At 39.0% G+C, this 27,130-nt stretch overlaps 1 protein-coding gene across 1 annotated transcript in view; it reads right to left on the reverse strand.

Moving 5' to 3' along the window:
- Positions 1 to 10,968: 10,968 nt before the first annotated feature.
- prkci (protein kinase C, iota) overlaps positions 10,969 to 27,130 on the reverse strand; it is a 53,808-nt gene continuing 37,646 nt past the window's right edge. Inside the window, exons 11-18 of the mRNA XM_041803744.1 lie at positions 25,764 to 25,850; positions 25,336 to 25,471; positions 25,114 to 25,201; positions 19,308 to 19,433; positions 18,821 to 18,900; positions 18,408 to 18,497; positions 12,923 to 13,038; positions 10,969 to 12,801 (exon numbers count right to left, since the gene is read on the reverse strand). Of these exons, the coding sequence (XP_041659678.1) occupies positions 12,714 to 12,801; positions 12,923 to 13,038; positions 18,408 to 18,497; positions 18,821 to 18,900; positions 19,308 to 19,433; positions 25,114 to 25,201; positions 25,336 to 25,471; positions 25,764 to 25,850 (811 nt within the window). The 3' untranslated portion in view covers positions 10,969 to 12,713. The remainder of the gene's footprint in view (positions 12,802 to 12,922; positions 13,039 to 18,407; positions 18,498 to 18,820; positions 18,901 to 19,307; positions 19,434 to 25,113; positions 25,202 to 25,335; positions 25,472 to 25,763; positions 25,851 to 27,130) is intronic.

Consider the following 27,130-nt stretch of genomic DNA (forward strand, 5'->3'; position numbering starts at 1 on the left):
AAGGCTTTTTTGTCAACAGGGGGCACCAGAACCTCCACAAACTAAAGGGTTCTTCACAGGTGCTTTAAAGTGATATCCATCAATACACTGGCCAGATCCAGTAGAATGATAACATCAAGTGGGCCACAATATGCAAAAGGACTTTAATTTTTTGATACTTTTGTTTTTTATTTTGTTGCTATTTATTGCACAAAACAGTCTTGCCCCTGACTATACATCTCTCACGGTCACTCTAACAGACTGTTCATCTGATGCCAGCACAGCATATTAAGTTTTCAACTTTATTCATGAATGTCTGGCAGTTACATTTGTGAAAAAATATCAAACATTACAGACTAAGCAGCATTTCATAAATAAAACAGAAAAAGGTCAGAGGCCTAAATCAGGGATAAATTATGTATAGAGCCCTTTTAGACGAGATACGTGAACGGTGATGGGATTTAGCTAAAGCAAACATAGCTACACTAGCTACATAGTTAACATTATAACATAAGCCAAAGTAGCTAAGTTAGCTTTAGCAATGTGAGCCTGAGCAAATGTAGCTAAAGCTAACGTAGTTACGTAGATTACGTAGCCACTTTGTGGGCTTAGCTGTAGCTATTTTAGCTATGTTATCTATGTAGCTATGTTACCTACGTAGCTTATGCAGCTAACTGAGCTACATAAGCTACGTAGGTAACATAGCTTACATAGCATGCTTGCTATGTTACAATGTTTTCATGGAGGACAAGCTTTTTCCTTGTTAACAGACTTTTTACTCTGCTTTATTAAATATTTAGTAATAAGGTTTTTAAACTTTCACTTTTTGGGATCCTAACCATTACCTTAACCCTTACCCTTACTCTAACCTAACCAATAGTTTAATGTTATTTTTTTCCTGAAGTTTTAGCATGCATCTCCTTTCTGGAAAAGACTGCATCTCAAATGAACGGTCTGTGAGGGTGGCAGTCAGAGAGGTATGGTCTGCAGCCAGACCCCTCTCATCTATTGAAGACTTGAATATTAGACATGTTTTTTCGTTGTTAATATTTTTTTTCTCTGTAGTAAAATATCAGAAAATTCTTCCATTAATATATATATTTTTGTAAATCATTTGAAATTGTAAAACCTGTCATTTTAAGGTAATATCTTTTAGACATTTTTTCATGTTCTTACACTTTTTTGGAATGAATCACTGACAGCCTTATTCATTCTTGTCCTGTCATTACCTGACATGACAGCATCTTTATCCATCCCTTTTTTGGGCTTTCCATCAACTTTGTGTAAACGAGGACAAACTAAAACTGGGCAAAAGTGAAGCTCCTACTTCTCTCTCTCTGCGTCCATCCCCTCCCCCCCGCCTCTTTTTATGGACCTATCCACTGAATAAAAGGGCAAGGGGTCATTCAGCGGTCCATTGTGCTGTCAGTGATGGTGGGAGATAATAAAAATCTGAGTATGAGGAGGTCAATAATGAGATTTTATGAGTTATAGATCATTCATGTTCATCTGCAGGTGGCTGATATCCTAAGCCATGTCTTCATCTTGAGTCTGAATCAAATATGATTTATTGTCTCATAGCTGAAATCTTGATCTGTAAAGGTTATCATGCCCTGTCTACATATGCAGTTTTTCTTTTTTTTTTTTCAGTGCACCCTGGCTGACTGACCCACAGTCTGATGTCAAACCTCCGTGGGCACACACAGGCTTGATAAAGCTTTGATAAACAACACGCTTGGACGTTTCTCTGCAGCCTCTCTCTCTCTCTCTTTCTCTGGCTCGCTCTCTGACAGCAAGGTCAGCAGTTGTATTATGAGAGCAGATGTGCGTACACCCTATCCAGCCCCCGAGAACAACAAGAGGGACATTGATTTTCCTGTAATAACATCACTCTCTGTACTGTGGAGACTAAATTAATCTCATATCTGCTTTATTGTGACCAGCACTGATTGTTCATTAGGGCTAAAGCACAAAGCTATAGGATGAGGTATATATAGTTAGTATTTGCAGTGGTGGGTTCACAGACAGTCTAGCAGCACATTGATAAAACCAGACTCAGTCTAAGTGTTATTGGACTCACTGCTAAGTGGACCCTAGGGGCAGACACCTCACACAGTCATTTTCATACATCCTGTCTGGAATCAATGAGGAAATATCGAAATATCTGCGTGGTTGTTCAGTGGATGTGTCTGTAATATGGGGTAATGATGCTTGCTGAAGAGCTGCTCGGAGGTCACACACCTTCACCAACACAGTGTGAGGTGTCAGACAGTTCATGGCCAACGTTCAGTTCATTTGTCTCATTGGATGGTGTCAGATTTTAGTCCTCCTTTAAAGAAATATCTTCAGATTTATTCCCATTGTACTAATTTCAACAAGTTGTCATCTGTTTATACTAGTAGTTAATTTTAGTTTAAGGGTAAAATTAAATTATGTTCACTTCAATCTTTTTTTTTTTTTTTTCTCCACAATAGCATTAGATATGAAATACAGTCATGAACACTCTCGTCCTGACTGCCTTTTATAGGCCAGTTATCCTCTCTAAAAGAAGGCTTGATATCACAGAATATATTCTGGTGACATACTGTACAGGAGGCCTGTCTGCATTGGTGCTGTATAGATGGATATAGTTAGTATGAGCACCAGTGCAAACTTCTTTCCAGTCTTCATCAGAAGTTTCAGATCTTAATTGTCTAAAGTAAAATTGTATAAAGTATTCTAAAGTTGCAAATGAGGCAAAGTTATGTTGAATGATATTGCTCAAATGTCAGTGGCTGTGTTGACATCTACAACACTGTCATGGCTTTGAAGGTTTCTAAAGTCTCCCATGACGTACTATTGTTGTGGACATCAAACTTTGTTTCCTAGAAATTGTGAACTTGTTTCAGTGAATCATCAAAGTAACCAGAAATTTTAACTCTTTCAGGAAGAGGCTGCAAAAAAGGTTTATGTTAAAGTTTGAAAAATACCTCAGACATATACCAAAGAAAGCAACAAGCACACACAAATCTTAAATATGGTTCCTCATTTCAACCTCTGATACTCTAGATCAGGGGCTCTCAACCTTTTCAGCCCGCGACTCCCAAATAAAGGGGCCAGAGACCGGGGACCCCCACTGTACCTGAAGGTGGTTGAACTTAGCCATGCACTTTCAAGAATAGGCTGCCCATAAGGGGGGATAAAGGGGAGAGCTTTCTGGGACCCAGCTAGACTGGGAGCCCATGGAGGTCAGCAAAATCATGATCCATTGTAAAGTTATGCTGGATATATATTCTATATTTTATATTTACCCTAAATAATAACCACTCTTATCAAACCAACACACTTTTTATTATTTGCTTATGCCGCAGTATAAAGCCTTCTTAAAGATATAAATCCGTTTTCTTAAAAACAGTATTAAAATGGGTTAGAAATGGCCAAAAATAATGGTGGAAAAGGCATTTAGCTGAAAGTGGGTTTGAGTGGCATAAATGGGCAGAAAAAAGTGGTAAAAAAGGAATTAAAAAGTGGAAGAAATGGGTTAAACTGGTAAAAAAAAATTGGCATGACAAATAGTGAAATGTGGTAAATGTGGTAAAGAGAGGTTACTAGTGGCAAAATTGGTTGACAGAGGCAACAATAGGCATGAAGTTTCAAGACTTTGTTTAGAAGTGGCAAAAACAGGCAGAGACAAGTAGTGGAAAGGGTTTGAAATTGACAAAAAATGTACCAAAACTGTGGAAAGAATGTGTTAAAATAGGTGGGGGAAAGTGATGTAAATGGGTTAAAAGTTGGCAAAATTGGTTTATAATGGAAAATGTGGGTAAAAAAAGGCAAAAATGTATCCAAATTGTGCAAAATCAGATGAAAAGTGGCAAATAATAGGGGCATAAATAATACTTTCACCTTTAGAACCCAATAACAGTTTGACACACTTTTCCACTCCAAAATTAAGCAACTATTATTCAGGATGCTCGCACCAATGCTACTGATGAAACACATGTGCATCACACATGATATCACCAATAAATCAAACAAATTTTATTTGACATTTCACTAATTTTATGCATGTATTTTCATAAAATGGGCAAAATGTAAAATTTAAAATTATTTTAAAGATATTCTTAGGTTTTTTAGGCATCTGGTGACCCCCTATCTTTGTCTGCACTGCACGTGATGACTTTTGCATGTAAACAACTCATACAGCAGGGGTCATCAACTACATTTGAACAAGGGCTAGTTTTTCCTATACAGGCACTTTGGGGGTTGATCTCTTAAAAGAACTAAAAAATTTTAAAAATGCTCTCATTAAAAAAATTATGTTTATATGTTTTGATTTTCATTCAAATATTTGTAATTGTTAGGCTCTAACAGTGAGATCAGTCCTATTTTTCACAGCCAGCCACAAGGGGGTGATTAAGATATTTAAGCTGAATGTTCCTGAAGTCAAAAGTTGACATAAAAAGTGGCAGTTTTATCAGGAACTCACTGATAAATTTGTGTTTAACATGCATCATATTTGCCAGTAATGTCTGACAGGTGGTTTTCTGAAAAAAACTGATGAAACATAAAGTCATCTTGATGAAACTGTTTAATCTCAATTGTTTTTGGAGATATTTTAACAGCCGTTTGACCTAATTTAAAAATAAAACACACACAACATATCTTTTCCTCTGCACATATTTTCAATTTCCTGACGCTCTGGGGGCCGGATGGGAGGATGAGGGGGGCCAGATGTGGCCCCCGGACTGCCAGTTGATGATAACTGTCATACAGGTTTCTTATAACTCTTTGTCACCTCATTAAGTTTCAGTCATATGTTAAAGTTTTAAATCTAACTCTATTTATCTCTAAAATGTTTGTCAAATGAAAAGGAAATAAAGAATTTAGAACAAATACACTCAGTGACCACTTTATTAGGTACACCTGTCGAGCTTCTCATCAATATATCAGCCAATCATAGGGCAGTAACCAATGCTTTAAGGCATGTTGGCATGGTCAAGACCATATGCTGAAGTTGAAACTAAGTATGAAAAAAAGGGAAGAAAGTTGAATTATGTGACTAAATGACTTTAAATACATCGGTTGCTGACATGCAAGTAGCTGGTATTTTTACCAACGAGCAGCTGAAGAGGTATACCTAATAAATTGATTGGTGTGTGCAAATCTTTAGTTTTAAAACAAGGATGGAAAATTAAGTCTGAGATATTTTACACTGGATTTGTTAAAGGAAAGGATCTGAACAAAAAGGAAAGACAGGAGAGAGTATGGTGCATATGGCATGCCAGAAATGTATGTTCAAGTTTTTGGAGCATTTCTTTGACAATAAATACCAAAAGGAAAAACTGAGCTGTGAAAACAAAACGTGTCAGACAGATACATCATCATGGGGATTTCCAAATGCTGCTAGCAGTCAACTGAAAATAACCCACTTTTGTAGAGTGGTTGCCTTTTTCAGTATGTGTTTGGTCTGCGTCTCTTTTGGTAAATGAAAATAAGGTTAGGAAACATTTTAGAAATCAAAAGCTGATTGGTTACTGATTTTTGTTTTAAAATAGAGAAATTAAATGTTTTCTTTTTGATGGTTAAAAAAAGTGATGAGCTAAAGTAAAAACAAAAGTTTAACTTTTATTTTTCATTTAACTTTTATTTCCAAGAGAGCTGCATTAATGCATCAATGCCAAAAGGCCAAATTGTTACTCATTATTGGATGTTCTCAATTTGACCACTGTGATTACTAATAATTCAATTAAAGTGGTGTTTGCTGACTTTGGTGGGAGGGATAAATATGCACGTTTGTCTTGTAGTGTGTCCCTAGCATTAGTGGGTTTAACACAGCAGGCGAAGAAGCTAACAGGCTGTTTTTGGTTGTTAAAAAGACAACTTGCATTTTGATTTTAAAAAATCAAGTAACCAAAAAAAAAAAAACAGTCTTTTTTTCAATATCGAGCATCATTTTTCTGACCTTATATCTTATCACCAAAAGAGACATAGACTGGGGTTTCTTCTTTAAAATTTCATAAAGTTTTAATAGTGATCCATGTGAAATTTTATGCCATTCTTTTGCCCTTTCAGTGGTGTAATTCTGGTGAATCCTCTCTGGTTAAGTCAAGGTATTTTTGAGTTTTCTCCTCTTTAAAGCAATATGTTGTATTACCGACAGAGCAGAAAAAGAATTTTTGACTACAGATGTTCACATATAAAACATCTCATTAACTCAGTATCAGCGTCAAGATCACAGCAATGTGGAGCAGACTGTGCCACCTCAAACTGCAGTGTGTGTTTTACTAAGGGTTTGCATTTAGCAGCAAGTATGATTCTTCTCGCAGCTTAATTAATCCCTTCAGGGACGGAATAAAACACCCAACAAGATAAGAGCAATTAAAATAGGATGTTTTTCAGATCCTCCTCCATTTTAACATCATTAATTATACAAGGTTAGTCTCCCCTGCATCTTCCACAAGGTGATGTTGAGCCACGGTGCCTGGGGAGGCGTACCCCCATTCTCCACCTCAGAGGGCGCAGGAACAATGTCAAACACGCCATCATGGGAATACAGAATTATGCAAAGACATTTATCCTCGTCCTGTGTGCGGCCGTGCTGTTTTTGTCTCGTGCAGGCATACAAGGGGAGTAATTTTCCACAAAATCTGCTTCGATTGAGACAATATACAATGGTTTAGTGGTGCAGGATGTGACATAAGCCTCACACAATGGGCTTCTATCCACCATTGTGCGAGTTATTGCAGTGCACAAATCAATCCATTTCATTATTTCTGACACATCATCATTTCCACAACCCTTTTTTCTTTCACCTCTAAACGCTCAGAGCTGTGTGAGGGCAGAGCAGGGGGGGAGCAATGGTGTCAGTGACCTTTTCACCCCCAGGCATGCCTAGGGTCTTCTAAAAAAGCCACACAGGGGTCACATGACCAGCAATCACACACATATAGGCAGCTGGAGTGGAAAAGCTAAAGCTTAATGACTCAGCCCCCCCCCCCCCCCATCCAGACAACGGAAAGACTCTGAGAGCTCAGGTCTGCTCTGTGCAGGAAAACTATTTAGGTCTAGGACTTAATTCATACCCAAAAGTTGCATTATAAATGCTTCTTTTATTTTTGAAGTAAATTTAAAAAGTTTCTGAGAACACATAGCTAGAAACCCATATATGGATGGATACATTAATGACAATGCGTACTGAATACAATAAAATCAGTTCAAAAGCAATCAATCCATAGTAGCATGAATTCTTAATATGAGGGTGCAACAAGATTTATGCTATAAAGGAGGAGGCTGGGGTGGAGGAGGTTAAGCTTTTCCAGCAGCAGTGTCGGCATTAATGCCACCAAGGATTAGTGAGAAGTACGTCATATTCAAATACACTGCTTTGCTGAGACAAGGAGTTGTGATAGGCTGTGGGAGCTGGGAGGGGATAATTGGGATCAGCTGGCTGACAGCTGATCACAGCTGGGTGTATGACTGCCATGTTCTGCATGATCTAACGCTGAGCTTTATTCATAAAATAATGCTTTTATTTTATAACATTCTAATGTGAAATAATCATGTACTAAACAGGAGTAGTAAAATTCATGTTAGAGTAAATAAGTGAGAAAAAGTACTCACCTTCTTTGGACTCCAGCATACCATGGTGAGAGCCATTATCCACAAATGGAGAAAACTTGGAACAGTGGGGAACCCTCCAAGGAGTGGCTGGCCTGCACGAATGACTCCAAGAGCGTCCCACACACCCGTCCTGGCTACAGGCCACAGGCCACATCTGGGCTGGGCTTGGACTCAGGCCGGGAATCTGGCCTCTAATCCAAATCACTACTGTACAGGGATTATGGTTGACTATTTCACTGGTTAGAGTAATTTTACAGTTTGAAAACCCATATTACATATCAAAAAGACCAGCAAAGTAACAACATACCAGTTTGTCCAAAGAGGTCACCATTAAAGAAAATTCCTTAGAGGAGTTTAAAAAATCTTTATAGTTACCTCCTGCAGTCTACGTGTTGAAGTGTCCTTGGATGAGACAGTGAACCAGGTGGTGTAAATCCATTAGAGTGGGATTAGTAATAGATTAGCGCATTAAATAACTTCTTCTCCTATCATTGTATGAATAAGTGTGAATTAGTGAGAGCAACTGTTGAGCTTCTTCCTCACAGCTTACTCCTTTAGCCCCGCATTTAGTTTCCACATTTTCTTTGACATCACAGGGTATCAAAATAAAAGTCTGACTGAGTGAATGTGAGATGTAGTGTCACAGCACATTAAGTGACTATAAAACTAGATAAAGCACTATGTAAGCACACTCAATTTACGCTATTAACGTTCTTTTGCTCACAAGAAGCCAGATGTTGATCATGTTTGGTGTTTTTTTATCCACGTGGATTGACCAGATAAATAAAATCTTTTCTTTTTCCTGGTTGACTTGCATCATTTTCTATTAGCAGTTCTTGGCAGGTCAGTTCAGTACCCAGACTCTTCTACTGTGAAGCCGTGCTGTTATGATGGATGCAGTACGTGGTTTAACATTGTCTTGCTGATATATGCAAGGCCTTCTCTGAAAGAGACGTGGATGTTGCTCGACAACATCTACACTAAACTGCCAAAAGTATTCGCTCACCTGCCTTGACTTGCATATAAACTTAAGTGACATCTCATTCTTAATCCATAGGGTTTAGTATGACGTTGGTCCACCCTTTGCAGCCATAACAGCTTCAACTCTTCTGGGAAGGCTTTCCACTAACCTAAACTTGTTCTATCGGGTTGAGGTCAGGACTCTGTCCAGGCCAGTCAAGTTCATCCACACCAAACTCTCTCATCCATGTCTTCATGGACCTTGCTTTGTGCACTGGTGCACAGTCATGTAGGAACAGGACGGGGCCATCCCCAAACTGTTCCACAAAGTTGGGAGCATGGAATTGTCTAAAATCTCTTGGTATGCTGAAGCATTCAGAGTTCCTTTCACTGGAACTAAGGGGCCAAGCCCAGCTCCTGAAAAACAACCCCACTTCATAACCCCCCCCCCCACCAAACTTTACACTTGGCACAATGCAGTCAGACAAGTACCATTCTCCTGGCAACCCAGACTCGTCCATCATATCGCCAGATGGAGAAGTGTGATTTGTCACTCCAGAGAACGCGTCTCCACTGGTCTAGAGTCCTGTGGTGGTGTTCTTTACACCACTGCATCTGACGCTTTCCATTGCACTTGGTGATGTATGGCTTGGATGCAGCTGCTCAGCCATGGAAACCCATTCCATGAAGCTCTTTACGCACTGTTCTTGAGCTAATCTGAAGGCTACATGAAGTTTGGAGGTCTGTAGCGATTGACTGTAGAAAATTGGTGACCTCTGCGCACTATGCACCTCAGCATCTGCTGAACCTGCTCCGTCATTTTACATGGCCTACCACTTCATGGGTGACGTTCCCAATCACTTCCACTTTGTTATAATTCCACTGACAGTTGACTGTGGAATATTTAGCAGCGAGGGAATTTCACGACTGGACTTGTTGCACAAGTGGCATCCTATCACAGTACCACGCTGGAATTCACTGAGCTCCTGAGAGTGACCCATTCTTTCACAAATGTTTGTACAAACAGTCTGCATGCCTAGGTGCTTGATTTTACACACCTGTGGCCATGGAAGTGATTGGAACACCTGATTTCAATTATTTGGATGGGTGAGTGAATACTTTGGCAATATAGTGTATATACTTTCAGCACTGACAGTGTCTTTGCAGATGTGTAAGCTGCCCACGCCATAGGCACTAATGCAGCCTAATACCATCAGAGATGCAGACTTTTGACCTATGTGTTGATAAAAAGCTGGATAGTCCCTCTCCTCTTTAGTAAGCAGGACATAGCGTCTGTGGTCTCCAAATGAATCTATAATTTTAGATTCATCTGACCACAGAACAGTTTTCCATTTTGCCTCAGTCCATTTTTAATTAGCTTTTAGCTCAGAGAAGATGGCAATATTTCTAGATAATGTTCACATATGGCTTCTTCTTTAACTTGCATTTGAGGATGGCATGGTGAATTATGTTGACACTCAAAGATTTCTGGAATTCCTGGGCCAATGCAATGATTTCCAGCACAGAATCACGCCTGTTTTTAATGAAGACCCGCCTATGGGGTCAAGGATCACAACCATCCAATATTGACCGTATGCCTGAGAACTCAGTCTTCACAATTTTACATTAGGGAACATTTTTCTGAAATTGTACCACAATTCTAAGACTCTTTTTGCAGATTGGTGAACCTCTGCCCATCTTTACCTCTGAGAGACTCTGCCTCTCAAAAGTGCTCCTTTTATACCCACTCATGCTACTAACCTGCTGACATTTAACCTAGTTAATTGAACATGCTTTTCCAGCCATTTTTCATTTGTATAACTAACTTTTCCAAACCTCTGTTGCCTAATCCCTAGTTTCTTGAGATGTGTTGCTGCCGTCAAATTAAAAATGAGCAAATATGTTTCATGAAATAGTAAAATGTGTCCATGTCTGATTTGTTTTTGTATTTTATATCATGAATAAAATACAGGCTTATGAGATTTGCAAATCACTGTATTGGATTTTTATTTACATTTTACATAGCGCCCCAGCTTTTAAGGAATTAGGGTTGTAGAATCTGAATGCACTCATAAATTTTTCGTATAAATGTAAAGTCCAAACCAGTAAAAATGCAGTTTTTCTCATGATCTCAACTCATTGTTGTAAAGGCACCTCCAGAGATACTGGAGCCTACAATTCCCATAATGCAATTCAAGAGCATTTTTGTGCAGCCTTTCTGTCTTTTGTAACCTCCTATCTAGAAAAAGCCAAACGCTTCACAATATTCTGTTTTTGATCTTGAGATAGCCCTTCTGGCATTGCTATGATAACTTCAGGGTCATATTCCAAGGCTCTCTCTTTACACAGCTGTTTAAAGAAGGCTACATGGGTAATAATGAGCACAGCTAAGACAAAACCTGACACAAGCACATATTACCACAAGGAGAGAAATAAAATGTTTATTTTACCATCTGTGTTTTTTTCATTTGCACACTAATAACAAAGGTCAGCAGAGTCCTCTGGGTGATTAACACCCCAAAACACAACCAATACAACAAGTAGTGTTTCCACTGGGTTCATCCAGTAACATTTTGGAATCAATGCAGTGATTAAAAAAACATAATCGAATCTGATTTACAAAAAATGTGACAATTGAACAAAAGTAAAATGTAACAGATGAAAGTGTTCCTCTGGTCACCATGTGATCCCCAAAAAATATTTTAGAGAAGCTTCATTTGGACGAGAGTGTGAAGTTAATGCACCATCACTTAGTGTCGATATGGTCCGAAGGAGGAGAGAAGCTCTACGGTGCCTTTATGTACTTTGAAGGACTTTCAGATTAAAAACTTATTCAGAGAGTAAACAGTAGATTAGATGTGGTAAAAATGGAGAATAGCAGAACATCTTAAGGTTTAAAAGCCACATTTTAGTCTCAAAAACTGCACTGTGTCATGGCTTTGGACCGCTGAAAGAACTCTTAAACAATCATTTAGTGTTCTGATTTACAACAAAAGACGTACATGGAATGAAGAAAGTACAAAAAAAGAAAACAGACCATGTTTCAGAAAGGCATAGTATTAAAAATGAGCAGAAAAAAATCTGAATATATAAATTCTATGACTTAGAACAGCACATCTTCCTTTTGTTTACTGTACCTTTAACTCGTACCAGCAAGACATCTTTGAGAAAAATGTTTATTTTTGGTCCTGTGTTAATGTTTATTTCATGGATGGCCTGCACAGCAACATTTCACCTGTGCTCCAGCGTTTGTGTTCTACTCTTCCAGCCCGTTTCCCTGCATAGCGAGCTCTTTCATTCACAGTTTGAGAGCAGTAACTCATTATTAGTGTCGCCTGGAAGCCACAGCTGTTCATGTTCCTTCATTCTGGGCGAAGGGACTCAAAGCAGACACCTTCTGTTTCCAGATGTTGTATCGATCTTAAACAGCAACAAAGCCTGAATCTTGTTCATTCTGAAACTCAGGCTGGACATTTAAACACTCAGAACAACATATATAATGACTGCTATGTTGTTAAATTAAAAAAATGAGAAAATATATAGATTTTTATCTTTTTTTTTAAAGGCTAGTGTTATGATTCTTCTTTCCTCTACAGAAGGGATGTCGCCACAGAGCCAAATCAAGATGACTTATGATGATTAAGTTGTCAGCTTTCGTCCGACTGTGGCTTGTAGCTAAAAAGGCCTTGTCTAACATTTAACCTCAATAGTAGATTCATATATGTACAAATAAAATATGCATCCAAATGACCCCACCAGCTGGAAGGAGAGGATGTTCAGTTCATGTCTAGGGGGCCGTGTCTCGACCCACCCTGCCCCTCTCGTGTACAGCAACGTTGGAAGAACTTTGTAGCCTCGTCGGCTACTGATAAAGAGGCCCCGATGAGAAGATTGATATCAGTGCAGATTTACATGATATAAAAATAATTAAGAAAGAAGGTAGGCTTTAAGGGCAAGTGGTTATAAATGGCTGAGTGTGAGTCTGGTTTTGGCAAATAAGCGTTCTACTGTGCATGTGTCGCCCTCAAACAGAAGGTTGATGTCGTCAAGTTGTCTCGTAACCATGCAGCTTGAAGACACTGAGACGCCACGTTACACGTGCATGATAGAGAGTGTGTGAGTGTATGCGTGTGTTGTGTGGGAATGATGAGTGTGTGAGCGCAGGAGCTGTGTCACACACACTCCTCCGCTGACATCAGGAGTGGGTTTATGTACTCGAAGCCTTCAAACTCAGACTGGTCAATCTTCTTCACCACATCACTTAAAAAAAAAAAAAAAAAGAAAGTTAGATATTTTTTTTAATTGTATGAATATAAGGAGAACAACATCCACTATTTAAGATGAGCAGATGAAAAAGGTAGAAATTAAAAGGATAACTCACTCATCGTCAGGCGTGAGCTGGATGGGCTCGTTGGTGAACTGGGCGTCAAAATTATCCAGGCCGAATTCCCCTGAGATGTTGGGCTTGAAAGGAGGGACCACCTGCTTCTGCTCCAGCTGGAATAACAAACAGTGAAGGAATCAGACACAACAAGCTCACATTTTCATCCCAACATTAAAACACATGTTCAGAGTCAGAAATCCATCTAAGAGAGGCTGATAGGTTTACTGCATGAGGCATGAGTGATATTATTAGGCTGATACACAATACTGTTTGAAGGTGAGACAGGCACTCCCTCTGTGATGCTCTGCCTTCACTATGAATGTTGTAAAAGACACCCTCGCACCCTCACCCCTGTGTCAGCTTCAGAGGTAGTAACAGAGGAGCTACAGAGTTAAGAAGGGAACAGCAGAGCCCAAAGGGGGTCACAACACTGCATATATGTGCTTGTCTGACAGTGAGTGTATGTGGAGCTCCCGCTGTGTTGTGCTCTCTGGCGCTCCTGCAGGGCCATAATACAATGTGAATTGACTATCAGGGACACCAAATATCACGTTTTTGCGTCAAGTTCCAAGTAAAAAAATGATTTATTGTCATGACTGGTCAAAACAATTGTTGCCAAAGCATATTTACTCAGAATGAAAAAAAAAAAATCACAAAGAAATTGACAATCATACGGTAAATTGAAACTAACACACACATAGAACCATATACATTTATCAAGATACTGTCTGAAAATTTAGGATAAAACTAAACTGACTGCAATGACGTTATAACAAATAAGAAGGTTTATCAAACTTTTTCTAATGTAGTGGAATTCAATAGCAAAACATGTGGCAAGTTCTGCTCCACATGCCAGGTTTGGACTGTGGATCAATGTGTGTGTAATGAGGCGGTGATAGCGGTGCTTCATTATGGTGCTGTCACTGAAATGCACTTAATTTTGATGACTTTGGCACCTCCAGTGGATAAAGTGGCACGTCTTTTCTCTTGGCAGACTTATTCCCATGCACGTGCAAGAAATGTTATTTTTTGTTTAAACAAAAATCCCACCTGGGCTTCACTGAGCAGTCAAATAAATTACTCAGTAAGAATCACTGCTGTGGAAAATAACAGACAACAAATAAAAATACGGCTACTTCAACAGCCTTCAACACCTACACCCTGGCAGCTGTTTTAGGCATCAAAAAGGCTGCACAGAAAAAAAATCTTAAAGCTGATGATTTCTTTTGCTAACTTTCTATATTAGCCTAAACACCTTTTGTTATACATTTTTTTGCTCAAGTCGGATCCCTTTTGTCCCATATGTTGAAGTTACTTCCCTGAGATCAGATCTGACAGAGCCAGTACCCATTTATGCACCGATAACACCCATCAAGTGCCGCCTGTAATTGAATCACAGCCCCCTTCCCGTGTATCAGATAAACCTACAGCATCAGGCATTAGAAGCCCAAACCCTGCTTAGATAAGTTTGGTTTAATGGATGTTGGTGTTTGGATAAAAAATAGATAAACCCATGAAAAGAGAAGACTATGCAGCTACAGCATAACAAGAAGTTGGAAGAAGTCAATGAAATTTGTGCCATCAGAGGCTATGGAGGAGAGCATGACCTAGAACAGCATGCTGCCTCACTGATGCACAATTGTCATGGTTTTATTCATTTTCTGTAATAAATATATCTAAAATCATTCTCAGATGGAGGTCTGTGACAGGTTTTCAGTCAAGGAGCCTACTTGGGACAAAGAGTGGTGTTTTAAAATGAAATAAAGTAATAATGTTTTAGTAAAACTACAGATCAAATACACATTTCTTTCGAGAACACTACTGCAAATTCTTACTTATGCTGTTCCACAGTAAATAAATAAAATGTTTTCCTCATTTTGCGCTGAAAAAGTTGACAACCCTAAGGTCATAAATAGAGATCAGTATTTATTTCAGAGTGTATCATCATCACAGCAGCTTTAGAAACTGTGACTACTTAGCCTTTTTTTACACTAGAATATCTTTATCATAAATATAATTCTCAGCACTCACACTATAATTTAATATTCACGCTTCCTTTCACAAAAATATTGAACATTTTTGGGCTTTCTCTCAAATGTGTTTGGATTTGAAGCCTGCTTTTATGGCTGTTTGTCATTTTCAACAATGCTGAATCATCCTTTAATTTCAGACTGCAAACAATATCTTTGAAGGCATGTTTTAGAAAACTGACTTTTAAAGGAAATACCGGAAATAACTGTTAGCTTTGGATGTTACTTTTTGTGCAACATGTAGTGAAAATACCACAAGGGTAAAAACCTTAAGATCCCAACATCTCATCTTCTTCCATTAATAGAAACAACACCTGAGTAACATAACATTTCCTTTAAAAACCAGTACCTTAAAGCTACGTGACACTTGTGCCTTGGACTACATTTCTCCCTGTGCTGTCCATGTCAATCTACTGTTACATTACTGGTGTGAAAGCCAACGACTGCGCCCCCTGCAGGCAAGCACACAGACTGCATGGGAAACTTTCAGGATAGTGTCTGTGTGAGGAGGAGGGAGGGGGGCGAGGCTAAGAGAGGGGTGTAAGCTGATCCCTCCAGACACTCTGACCGACTGCTGGGCCTCTGCTCCAGACCAAACAGGGAAAAAGAGGTCATGGAGATCCCTGGCGAGCTGCCCTATCTGTCTGTCAGTCATGATATCCAGCAGTGCATGTCTGTACATTTGCTGAGGTCACGTCTGTCTGTCTGTCTGCCTGAGAAGAAACGTGCTTGCTCATTAACACCTGTCTGAACTTTTAGCAAACTCTTGATATGCAGCTGTTAATTTTGGAACTGACCCAACACTTAAAAAAAAAATCACAGTGCAATTTTCTCCTTTTTTTGCATTATATGTACTTTTTAAAAAGAAGGTGTAAAATTAAATTAAAGGTCATTGCTTCCTCTCAGATCATATCATATCAAACACAATGTCATCCACAACAGCAAAAAAAATTATTATGACTATTTTAAAGGCTCTCTAGACAATCAGAACACCATGCAACTTGATACTTAATTGAACTGCTGTTATGCTTGAGCCGAAGATGAAATTAAATTTGTCATTTTGGAAAGTTTGGCAAAATTATTTTATTTTTCCTTGTGAAAACAGGTCGGAAATTTATCATGAAATACCAAAAGATTCCCACAGTAGTCCTCCTTGGTGAACGCCCGAAAATGTTAACAGAGATGATGCATATTTACTCCAAATCCTATAAACAGCAGCTATCAAATGTATCGCAATTAGTGCATGAAAATTGGAACCCCCTTCCTATAATGTATGGCTCCAGAGAGGACTGAACTTATATGAAATGGAAAAAAAATCACATACACCAAATGGCTTTAGACGCCAAAATGTTTAAAGAGATGGGCACCTGTATGCCTCTACTACTGCAGATATTTGCAAGAGGGCTTGCGTGATGTAATATAGTTAAGGCCACTTACATCCCTACACATGATTATTTTGCCATTTCTTCGTATTTATTTATTTTTATTTTGCCACCTTCATAGTCTTTTGTCAACTTAACCTGTCGGTTTTGTGTGATAAACTGTATGCGTGCACTAAAAACGAGTAAATGCTCCATCTGGAGTTTAAAATGAAAATAGGAACATATCAAAAGCATGTGAATATGTTATACTGACATTGTATTTTTTTGGTTTATGTTCAAACAAAAAATAAGAAACAAAAAAAATGGTTGGAGAGACAGTTGATTTGACAGTTATCTGAAACAGAGTTAGCCTTTTTATATTAGTGAAATATGGCTAATCAAATAACAAAAAGTAAATCAATGCCTTGACTAACAGAATAGACTAAAATGTAAGGACTTTTATTGACTAAGACTGGACTAAATATTTTGAGGTTTTGTCAACCAAAACTATAAATGTAAAAAATGACTAAATTTGTGACTAAACTGAAAGTAATTTTAATGTAAAAACTAAAACGTATACTCACACAGGACTGGTATTACCTTGGTCCAACAGTAATTCTAGTCCCATGTGATCGGTATTTAAGACTACATTAATGATAGCTACCAATATTAACACTAGTTTTTGGTTAATACCAGATTTCTTTAGTTTTTCAACATCAATCTAATGTTCAATTAGTCAGGTTGACTTCACTGATGTTCTGGGATTTAGCTCTTTTTTTTTCTTGCAGGCAACTCTATAAGAGTAAAAGGGTAATATTTGACAATGATGCTTCCCCCGGGACTGGAAGGTTCATTTTCGTTTAATTAACCTATATCCTTGAAGTAGTGGCACATTTGAGGTAGACATAAAATACGTACTTGTGTCCTACAGATAGGAAAGACGCACAGCAAAGAAATCCCTTTACCTAATTAAGCCTTTCATATTGGCACCCACAAGTCAACCACACAGACCGATGGACAGCACTTTGCCAGGGTGGTTAAGTGGGAACCCTACTTTGCTGTTTTGCTCAGTTAGTCCTAAAACACCTCCAGAGAGCTGAACAATGATCCCCAGCATCCCAGGGCCATGCTCCTCCCATGCTATCTATCACTCTGTCAGCAGAAGTAGTAGGGCTGAAGTGATGATCAGTAAAAAAAGCTAACTATAAGATGAAAAGGCAGCCTGGGTTCTGGTCCAGCTGATGACTCCTTTCCTGGATGTTAGACCCCCTCTGTCTATCCCTGATTTCTGACTTTATCCACTGACTTATCTGAATAAGTAATTAAAGCCTAAACATAATATCTTTGAAAAATATCTCTTCATATTTTGAAATGACATAAAGAAACTCAATGAGTATTTTATGGGCAACTTTGAGTCACAAATTTAAAAATAACCCTAATGTGATTTTATAAAACTGTTACATTTTCATAGATTCAGAGTATTTTTTTGTACCATGAAAATCATGCTCAGTTTCAATGCTTCATATGGCTTTACTTTAAGTATGTTATCATCATGTATCCACTGAATGTTATTAGTGCTGCTGAAGCAATCAGGAAAAATTAAGCCAAAACTGAAATGAAAGTCAAATGTAATCTGTTTTAACAAACTAGAGATGAATAAAATAACATTTTTTTAACAAGATATCAACATTTCTCCTCCTTCTCCATCTTGGTCCATCAGTCTGTGCTGTTGGCAGTCTCCTGCCTGGTCAGTTTATTTCAACCTGTCTGTCTGTAACCACATGATCCCATCACTAACAACCGTCTGCTCCGACAGAGCTTCTCCAGCCGCAGGGCAGCACAGGGAGGACGACATGGCTGCACTTAAAATTGACCTTCTGCTGTCTAGCAGCAGCTTTCTGTTTTTTTTTCCCTTCCCTGCAGAGTCAATATATGGATTGATTTTGACCTATTTGGCACGGCATGCAACGACTCCCATCATTTTAGAGTGTGATGAAAATTGTGATGAACAAGATACCTCCAGAAGTAGACAGACAGAGAGAAGGAGAGACAGGCATGAGAACATGGAGAGAATACGACAGGAAGACTCACAAGGTCCCAGTCGACGTTTCGGAAGAACGGGTGACCCATGATGTCTGCGAAGCCTGTCTGAGGGTGACAGCCTAGACGCTCCTTCGGATCCTGCGGGAGTGAGGGTGAGAGGAGGGTGAGAGGCAGCGAGAGATGATGGTGCAAGAGATGAGACAAGGAGGCAGACGACAGGAGAGGAGAGGTGGAAAGGGTGAGAAAGGGGATCATTTGCAAGAAAGGTGAAAAAGAGAAGTGGGTTTTGGTGAGAGAAAGAGTAAGAAAAATGATGGAAGAGGTGTGAGGGGGAAAGTGAACACAGAGACAGCGAGTGATGGCGTTTGACTCCAACAGAAACTGTAATAATGTCACTCTCAGGGGCCAGAAGCAGCCAGCAGTGTTTGAGATTGATCCAGACCCATCTGACCCCTTTATACCTTGTTGAGGAATCCCTTGAGGACGCTGGCGGCTTTGACTGACAACGAGCGGGGGATCCTGATCTGTTTTTCCAATATAACTGCAGGAGGTGAGAGAAAAAGAGGGGAGAAAGGGTAAGACAGATGGCCTCCTGAGGCCGAAATGACAAGGCGATAGTACTGCAGTTGTATGTGTAACGCTGGCAGATATTCTGATACTAGATATAGGCTAACCAAAAGCCTTGGAGTTAAGTGTGAATGGCTTTACCTCAAGTGTTCTAGAGGTAATTCCTCTGAAACAGAAACCCTGACTTGTTCTTCAGCTGTATTCAAATCTACAAACTTTCATTTTGTCATTCACATATTCTGTGCAGCAGATGGCATATGTCTGGTACTAGGAGAGGCAGCAATTAGAAAGGTGTCAATGCAAAGGTGGTGCATGCTTCCACTGAGTTTTTTTTTCCCTCTGGCTTTGAACCTCAGCAGTGTGTGGGTGTTTGTTTGTTACCTTGGAAGAGGTAGTCTTCTGTGTTCTGGTCTGGGTTATCAGAGCTCCCAACGATGTCGAAGGGCGACCGGCCTGCCATCATCTCAAACATCAGCACGCCCAACGCCCACCAGTCCACACTGAACCCTGGAGAAACAAATACACCCACAGCACGTTACTAGAAGTATTTCTGAAAATAGCATTGTGTGGTATAGAGGACAAAGGGCAAAAAAGAAACCTTCAACATTTACCAAATGATAACACCATCACACTATAATGACCCTCAACAAAGAACAGTGCCAGAGGAGAGAGAAAAAAGAGATGCACTGATTGAGAGAATTACGACAATACCGTTGCTGATAGTGATGTTTTTTCACCACTTCTTTTGGTGTCAAGCCCAATTCAGACCACAGATTTGCAACAAAATGAGACAGTTTTAGAACTACACAGAGGACAGTTGCAGTTTGCATTAGTCTGATGTTGTTGCCTGTGATTCAGTTCATCACATTTCAAGCTGCTGGTTTTTGGATGCTGCAAGTGACAAATGTGAAATGGAAATCTTGCTTTGATGGTCTATAAATGCTGATAAATACTACAAAGTAGAATACTTTGTCAAAAAAAATCATGCTTACAATTTTGGAAATCATTAAATTTTTTTTTTTAACTTTTTACCCCCCAAAAATTCAGCCAGATAAATACCCTTGTCAATCCCCCTCAACCCGCCTCAATCAACTGTGCTTGTAAGCAGGAAGCTTTGTGCAATGTTCTCTAATAAATAAGAAATTCAAGGCTTTAGTAGCTAAATTGGTCTGTGGAAAACAAATATTATTCCCATCTTATATCTCTTTGTGTTAATACTGTATATTTATTGAAATATCAGGCTAATGTTTTGCATTTCAAAGATGACAAAGATACAGAAAAAACTGCAATACTGTCCTTGTAGAGGCAGGTTTACTGCACAGTAACTTAAGAAATAAATCATAATAAACTGAGTCACTCTGAGAGTCAATAGCAATTATTCATTGTCTCCTGTGGTCTTAAGTGTATGAACGGACAAATTTAAGAAAGTTGTAGAGCGATCCGTCAAAGGCAGAGAGTTTCTACTTGTCTTGACGCTAATCTTTGGTACAAACTGGACTTAACACTCCACTACACCAACACTTTCTCCCGTGTTTGACTGTGAACGCTGATAAGAATTGGTCCAATAGGTGACGTCTTCAGAACAGGAAAAAAATCTTTTATTTGTTTCAGTAGTTAGGTGTACTAGATGAGGGGTTCTCAACTGGTGGGCTAGGAACCAACAGTGGGTCATGAAGCCGTTTCCAATGAGTCATGAATGTGTGCCTAAGAAAACTAGACAATTTCCTCAAGCGGAAATCGCGAGAGGGGCTCGGGGGGCGGTGCCGGTTTCATCGCAAGGCCATTTATGACAATAGCCGACTTGTCATTACAAGGTCATGTCCAAGTCCAAGCTGAAGCAGCATGTAGCTGGACAATGACACGGTGAAATGGTTGAGAAACACTGTACATGACAGGAGACTTCATTCATGTGTTTTAGTCATGTGGCCTGATTAGCTGATGCTGATCACCTGGCAACTGAGCCTCAGCTGTTTTCTTGACATACCTGGTGGTGTTGACCCTCCCTATGAAATAGAGTCCTTTATTTGAATTTTATACAGACATGCAGTTCCTGTCAAGGTCTTGATGAGAGCAGGTGCAGAAGAGATGAACTTTGTTATTTCCAGCTCCATTTGAACACATTAAAAACTTTTATTGAGAAAGGATTGTGTGTTGCTATTTTGATTGATGTCACAAAAGTCAAGAGAACACAGAAACACACACCAATGCGTGCTTCACGCACTAACACACATACAAATGAACAATCTCTCCCATTCACTTCATATGGGATATATGTGTGGCTGTCTTTGGCGACGTCAGTCGCCAAAGACTTTATGGGGGACTGTATGTGGATGAGAAGCCACCCACCATCCTGTTAAAGCATTGTTTAAATGGGCTGCTTTATTAGAACAGCTACATGTGTGTTCGTGATCAGAGCCCATTGAGGGCTGTATCTGTGTGTCAATCAAGGATGACATCATCAAAGCACCAGAGCTGCTGTTGCCATGGTAATTAATGCCTGCATGGTTACGCATCACTGATTACAGATCAGTTACACCTGAGGCAGCAGAGAGTAGTTTTGGGAGCTTTTTGCTTGTGAACACAGTCTCTTTCTCCTCTCCGTGTGCGAAAACCGTAAATGGTATCATCAAACGGATTTCGGCGGGAGCATCTGCAGGCTTGGAACTAGCTGTGATGTAATTTTGGTGTTGATTGTGCAAGAAATGAGGCCAGGAGGGTGATCTAAAAATGGGCATCTTTTTGACTTTGAAATGAAATGGATCCGATTCGGTAACATTGCAGCAGATGGCCGAGATGTCCATTTTCTTGGGACAGTTGGTCCTCTCACGCCAAAACTGCACATGATATGGCTTTGGTTCTTGGTTCCACAGTAGCGGGACAAGATTTCCTCCATTTTGATATATTTTTTATGTGTGTGGTGTTAGATTTGTGGCCGTAGTCGCAAGTTGTTCGCAAAAGTCTCAGTTGATGTGTTGGCTCTCTCACACTCTGGGGTGATGACATCACCCACTCTAGCAGGGTGATTTTTCATGATTTTCACTCAACGCACAGGAGATTTGAAGACTTGCCTATCGAACACCGTAAACCCCATCCTCATAACAAAGACATTCCTGAAGACAAGACAAAAATACCTGCGTTTTAAAGTTTGAATGATCTCTGTAGGTGAAAGTATGGCGAAGCAGTAGGGGTGGTAAAAAACCCTATTTTTGGGGTTTCATTGTCTCTCTCCCCATTCATTTCAGATGGGACATTTTTCGCAGTTTTTTGCAAATAACTTTGCGAAAAACTGGCGAATCTCTTAGAAAAGTCATAGCACACCGATCGGGAACAAACCACACGTTTTGATGTATAATTTGCAGGGGTTTTCTCAAAGCCCTAGGAGGAGTAGCGTGGCGAATTTTTGTCCGTAAGATGAAAACGGAAGAACAATAGTGGCTCGTGGCATAGCCACGAGCCACGCTCCTCCCATAGCTTTGCTATGAGGAGGAGCGTGGCTCGTGTTGTTGTCCCGAGCCCCTAAATATGCGGCAGAAAGTCTATTAACTAAGAAAACTATGGCTACATTTTCATCTTTTCTCAAAAATGTACACACATTTTTTTTCCATTTCAAAGGATAAAAAAGCTGGTTTTCTGAAGTTAATGACGCAAGTCCTCAAGAAATTACCAGAATTTCCCTGTTCATTCGGGAAAACTGAGTAAAATAAAATGTAAACTTGCATGTCCTTCTAAAGTGATGTGCTTGTCAAACATGTTTTCTCTTGTCTCATAAGTTCCCCACTGCAACATCTGTCATCAAGTCAACTTGAGTGAATTGATTTCTCTGAAAATCTGGGTCACATTTTCTCGGTGGGTCCTGATGCTCAACCAGTTGGGAACCACTGTACTAGACAACAGCATTAAATTGATAAACAGATGAACAGAGAAATACTGGTAACTGATACCTGTTCATGCCACATTATTTGCAAAGGGCCAATGTTTGTCACCAGGGCCAAAATCTGTTGAAAAATATTAAACTGATGTATCTGTGCATTCCTTTCAAAATATGAGGAAAAATTCAGAATTGTCTTTTTGCTCTGCCCAACTTGCATAACGCTGGTGTTGGGCCATAACCTCATATCTCCATTTTTCATTATTTTATTTATTTTTTCATAAATCAGTGCTTTTGGTTGCCCTTTACATCTGTCAGTTGGTTTACAAATGTTAAACCAAGAAAAGAGTCAAAAAGAAGCTAAAAGATGTTAGATTATTTGGGGACAACGCTGTGTGTTTTTTTACTCCCTGAAAAGTGATTTTGGAGAAAGGAGGTTATGGCCCAGCAGCAGGGCAGCAATTAGGTAAATGAATATATCTTTAGGTATATGAATACACTTCGTGTACATGCATACTCATACCACCACACATTCACAATCTCCCAGGCCTTCCTCCCCCTTCTTCTTCATGTATGCATCAATGAATTATACTATAAAAAGTATTCCAGCATCTAAAAACATTTAAATACAGCTGGAAAACTCAGGATATGATGACATGAATCCTGTAATACAAATTATAACTATGTAAGCCTTTTAAACTGTAACACAAGAAAAATTCCAAGGTAAAAGGATGATATTTTAACCAAATTTTGAGGAATAAAAACATGGTAAACAAGTACTTTCATAATAAATGTTTTAAAGATTACCATCCACAAAAATATTTTTCTATTACTCCACAGAAACTGTGCCAAGCAAAGGTTTTCATTGTCACTATAGCAATCATGCCCACACCACACAGTGACTGCAGCTTGTTATTTTTCTCTGCACATCATCACAGAGTATCAGTGATGATCATTTCAATGTTTCCCTTGGTAAGCACCTGTAAGTTTGTCATTTATTTTTCATTTTGGTCTACATAACCTATTTGTGGTATCAAAAGCATTCATAAAAACAGAGGTTAAAAGTAGAAGAGTAATAAAAGTCCTCCATTATAACTCATCAGATTTAACATCAACAACCGCAACAAAGCCAGGAAGAGCTTTTGTCAACAGATAAATAGGAATACTGCATAATGTCGTGAAGTCTAATTAAAGTTCAAAACCTGAAACAGAAGCCTGAAAAGGAGACGAGCATCACAACATCAGAAACATTGTTTAGAAAAAAAGTGTGAGGAGAAACAAAAAGGTTTTTATATAACAGATCCTTCAGTGTCTTAGCAACAGGAGAGACTCGAACACTCACAACTCAAAGTGAAAATGCAGAAATATTTCATTTCTGGTGGCTCCTTGAATAAAAGGGAGTAAAACATGTAAGTAATAATTTATTATCTTACCTCATAAATTTCAGTGTCTAAAATTTTTTTTCAATAAAAACGACACAAACTTGACTAATTTCTACCTTTAAGCACTAAAGCATGGGGTGTTTTGATTTGCAAAATTAATACAATCTATCAAGCAGGGACATTTGCCACATGCCCATTAATTTTGTATCTATTTCATATACACAAATTTTGGTTAAATATTTCAGCACATTATTTAACAAAACTGGTGACACACTGGTACGCTACCATCCCATACACTACAGAGATCTTTCATAGTTTCATCCTGTTTTTCCTTTTCCTATATTTAAACCAAATTGTAGGGATGTACTGATGCATCATTTACACATCGTTTTTAGCCAGTGTAAGCCATCTTGACAAATAGGCCCCTTTGGCATTAAAGGTGGCATGCACCAATGTTTGTAGCTAATATGTATCCTGTTATGTCGCAAAAATTTAATGCCGATTTCTAGTACATGTAAATGCTGGTCTAGAGAGACTTTTTTGGGCAGAAATCACCTGTTCTGATGTTTTTTTGATGGCTGATATTGAGAAAAATGTCAGCAGTGTAGGAATCTAAAAGCATCTTTGAGAAAGGTCAAGGACTTGGAATTTGTAAGACGTGTTCCAGAATAATAGAATAAAGAAACAAAGAAAAAAACTGTTAAAACCTATTATGTAGGCTAAATTGTCCATTTAAACATTAGTTTAGGCCCAGAAAACCCTTTCTTCACTCACCTGACTTGTTTTAAACTGAACAGATGACCTAGGTGAGGTAACATCACTAGAGTAATACCCATAATTGCGGCTGAGTTTAGCATCATCCCAGATATTACCAAATACTGGCTTAAACAGCAAGAAAATTTTGTCATTTCTGATAAGTGATTTTCATAAATCTCACCGTAATCTTCTCCTCTCAGTATTTCAGGGGCGATGTAATTCGGGGTACCACAGAAAGTGCTTGTTGTATCGCCTGGTCTTAAGCCCTCCTGTAAAAAACAAAACCATTATAAATTGTGAAATTATATCTGAAAGCTGTTAAGCTACAAATAATTTCTAAAAGTGCTGTTTATAATTACAAGAGGCTGGGTCTTCATCATACAGACAAAACTACAAAGCCCACCTTGCACATGCCGTAATCTGTGAGTTTGATGTGTCCCTCAGAGTCCAACAGCACGTTGTCCAGCTTCAGATCTCTGTAGATGATCCCCCGCTCGTGGAGGTAGTTAAGTGCAAGACTGATCTCTGCCGAGTAGAATCTGAAAAACAGATTCAGGTGTGCTTAAAAACATATGACTGCAAAAACATTAAATTATTTCATTATGACCTGGGGAAGGAAAAGGAATAGTGGGACATGTTTGCATGCACAAAATTATGTGAGACCCAGTTCTAATGCTGCTTCAGGAATGGTTTAAAAACAGAATAATCTCTCATTCTTGTAAAATGTTTATCGGAAATCACTTGTTTCAAATCATATTTTCACATTTAACATAGCAGTGGAAGTAAGATTGCATATAAAGGTACTTAGAGTGGCAGCAAGCATTATTCTACCTGGCGTGTTCTTCTGGGAGTTTTCTTTGCCTCTGCATGTGGAACATGAGATCTCCACCGTTCACGTACTCGATAACAAAGAACAGTCTGTCAAAAGAAGCAAATGTTAGATATTCTCCTCATAAAAATGATACCATTTCCTTTTTTCTAAAGATTATTAAAGGGCTTTTTAGTCCTAATTTGGCAGGAAAGCTTAAGAGGGACAGGATGTGTGGAAAGAGAGAGTAGAAGATGTGCATCAAATGATGACTTGTGCAGCGAGCACTGTAGTCTTGGTACATGAGGCACCTACTTTACCAGCTGAGCTAAACTAGTCCCCCGATGTTGCTTTCTTGAAGGGAACCAAAAACATTTTTGTGATCAGAATTAACTTCTATCTATCAATAAAGAAACAAGATTTCTTTTCTCAGAACTGACTCTTGAACCTCTTTTACCGCACCTTTCCAGGTTTGACCAGTTGAAGCTAAGTGGGTGAAAAAGCCTAATCAGAACAAGAAACATACTGTGCGGATCATTTTTATACCCATTAACTTTTTTCCAGACTCTTCTAAATACTCATAAATACACAAATGCAATGAGCAGGAGTGCAGTGAAGAGCAGAACTATTGTAATGCTTCCCCCACAGGTGGCCTGCTCAGAACTGTTTAAATGGTACATGGACTTGAGTTTGTAAAGGGCTCACATACCCATTCACACCCATTCACTCACACTTTCATTCACTGATGGCAGAGGTTGCTATGGAGAATTGATAAAGAACAGAAAGACATCTCGCATACTGCAGGGCTCCAAAAACACAATTATTTATTGCACCAACAGTTGGTCTTTCTGTTTTTTATCAGTCTCTTTTTCGGCTCAGCACCTGCTAACCAAGGTTAGGATGTGTGTATAGACTTTTTCTTGCTATGAAAATTGGCCATCAGTATTAGCTAATACCATTTGTATGCTTCCATACCCATTTACACGCCACTGATGCAGCAGTGGGCACAAATTGGAGTCAAGTGCCTTGCCCAAGGACACATCGACGTGTGACTGCAGGAGCTGGGGATTGAACCCACAACCTTCTTACTGTGAGACGACAAACTGTTGATGACACCTTCTTGATTAATTAAACTAGTTGACTTATTCATTTTTCCTCTCTTTTTCATACATGTTGAGATATTAAGCAGGAAAGAAAATTGATTAAAATTGTATATCACTTTTGGTGTGGGAAAAAAAACTTATTTTAGGCCATATCACTCAGCTCTAGCATGCATACATTTTATTTTACTCCATTTCCCCATGATGTGTTAGGTTGCTTTCTGGAGATCTTGAGAAATTATCACATCATCATGGGAAAATTGGCTTTGTTATACTGAGATAATGGAGTT

The sequence above is a fragment of the Cheilinus undulatus genome, linkage group 13 (assembly GCF_018320785.1).
Source record: "Cheilinus undulatus linkage group 13, ASM1832078v1, whole genome shotgun sequence".
NCBI lineage: Eukaryota > Metazoa > Chordata > Actinopteri > Labriformes > Labridae > Cheilinus > Cheilinus undulatus.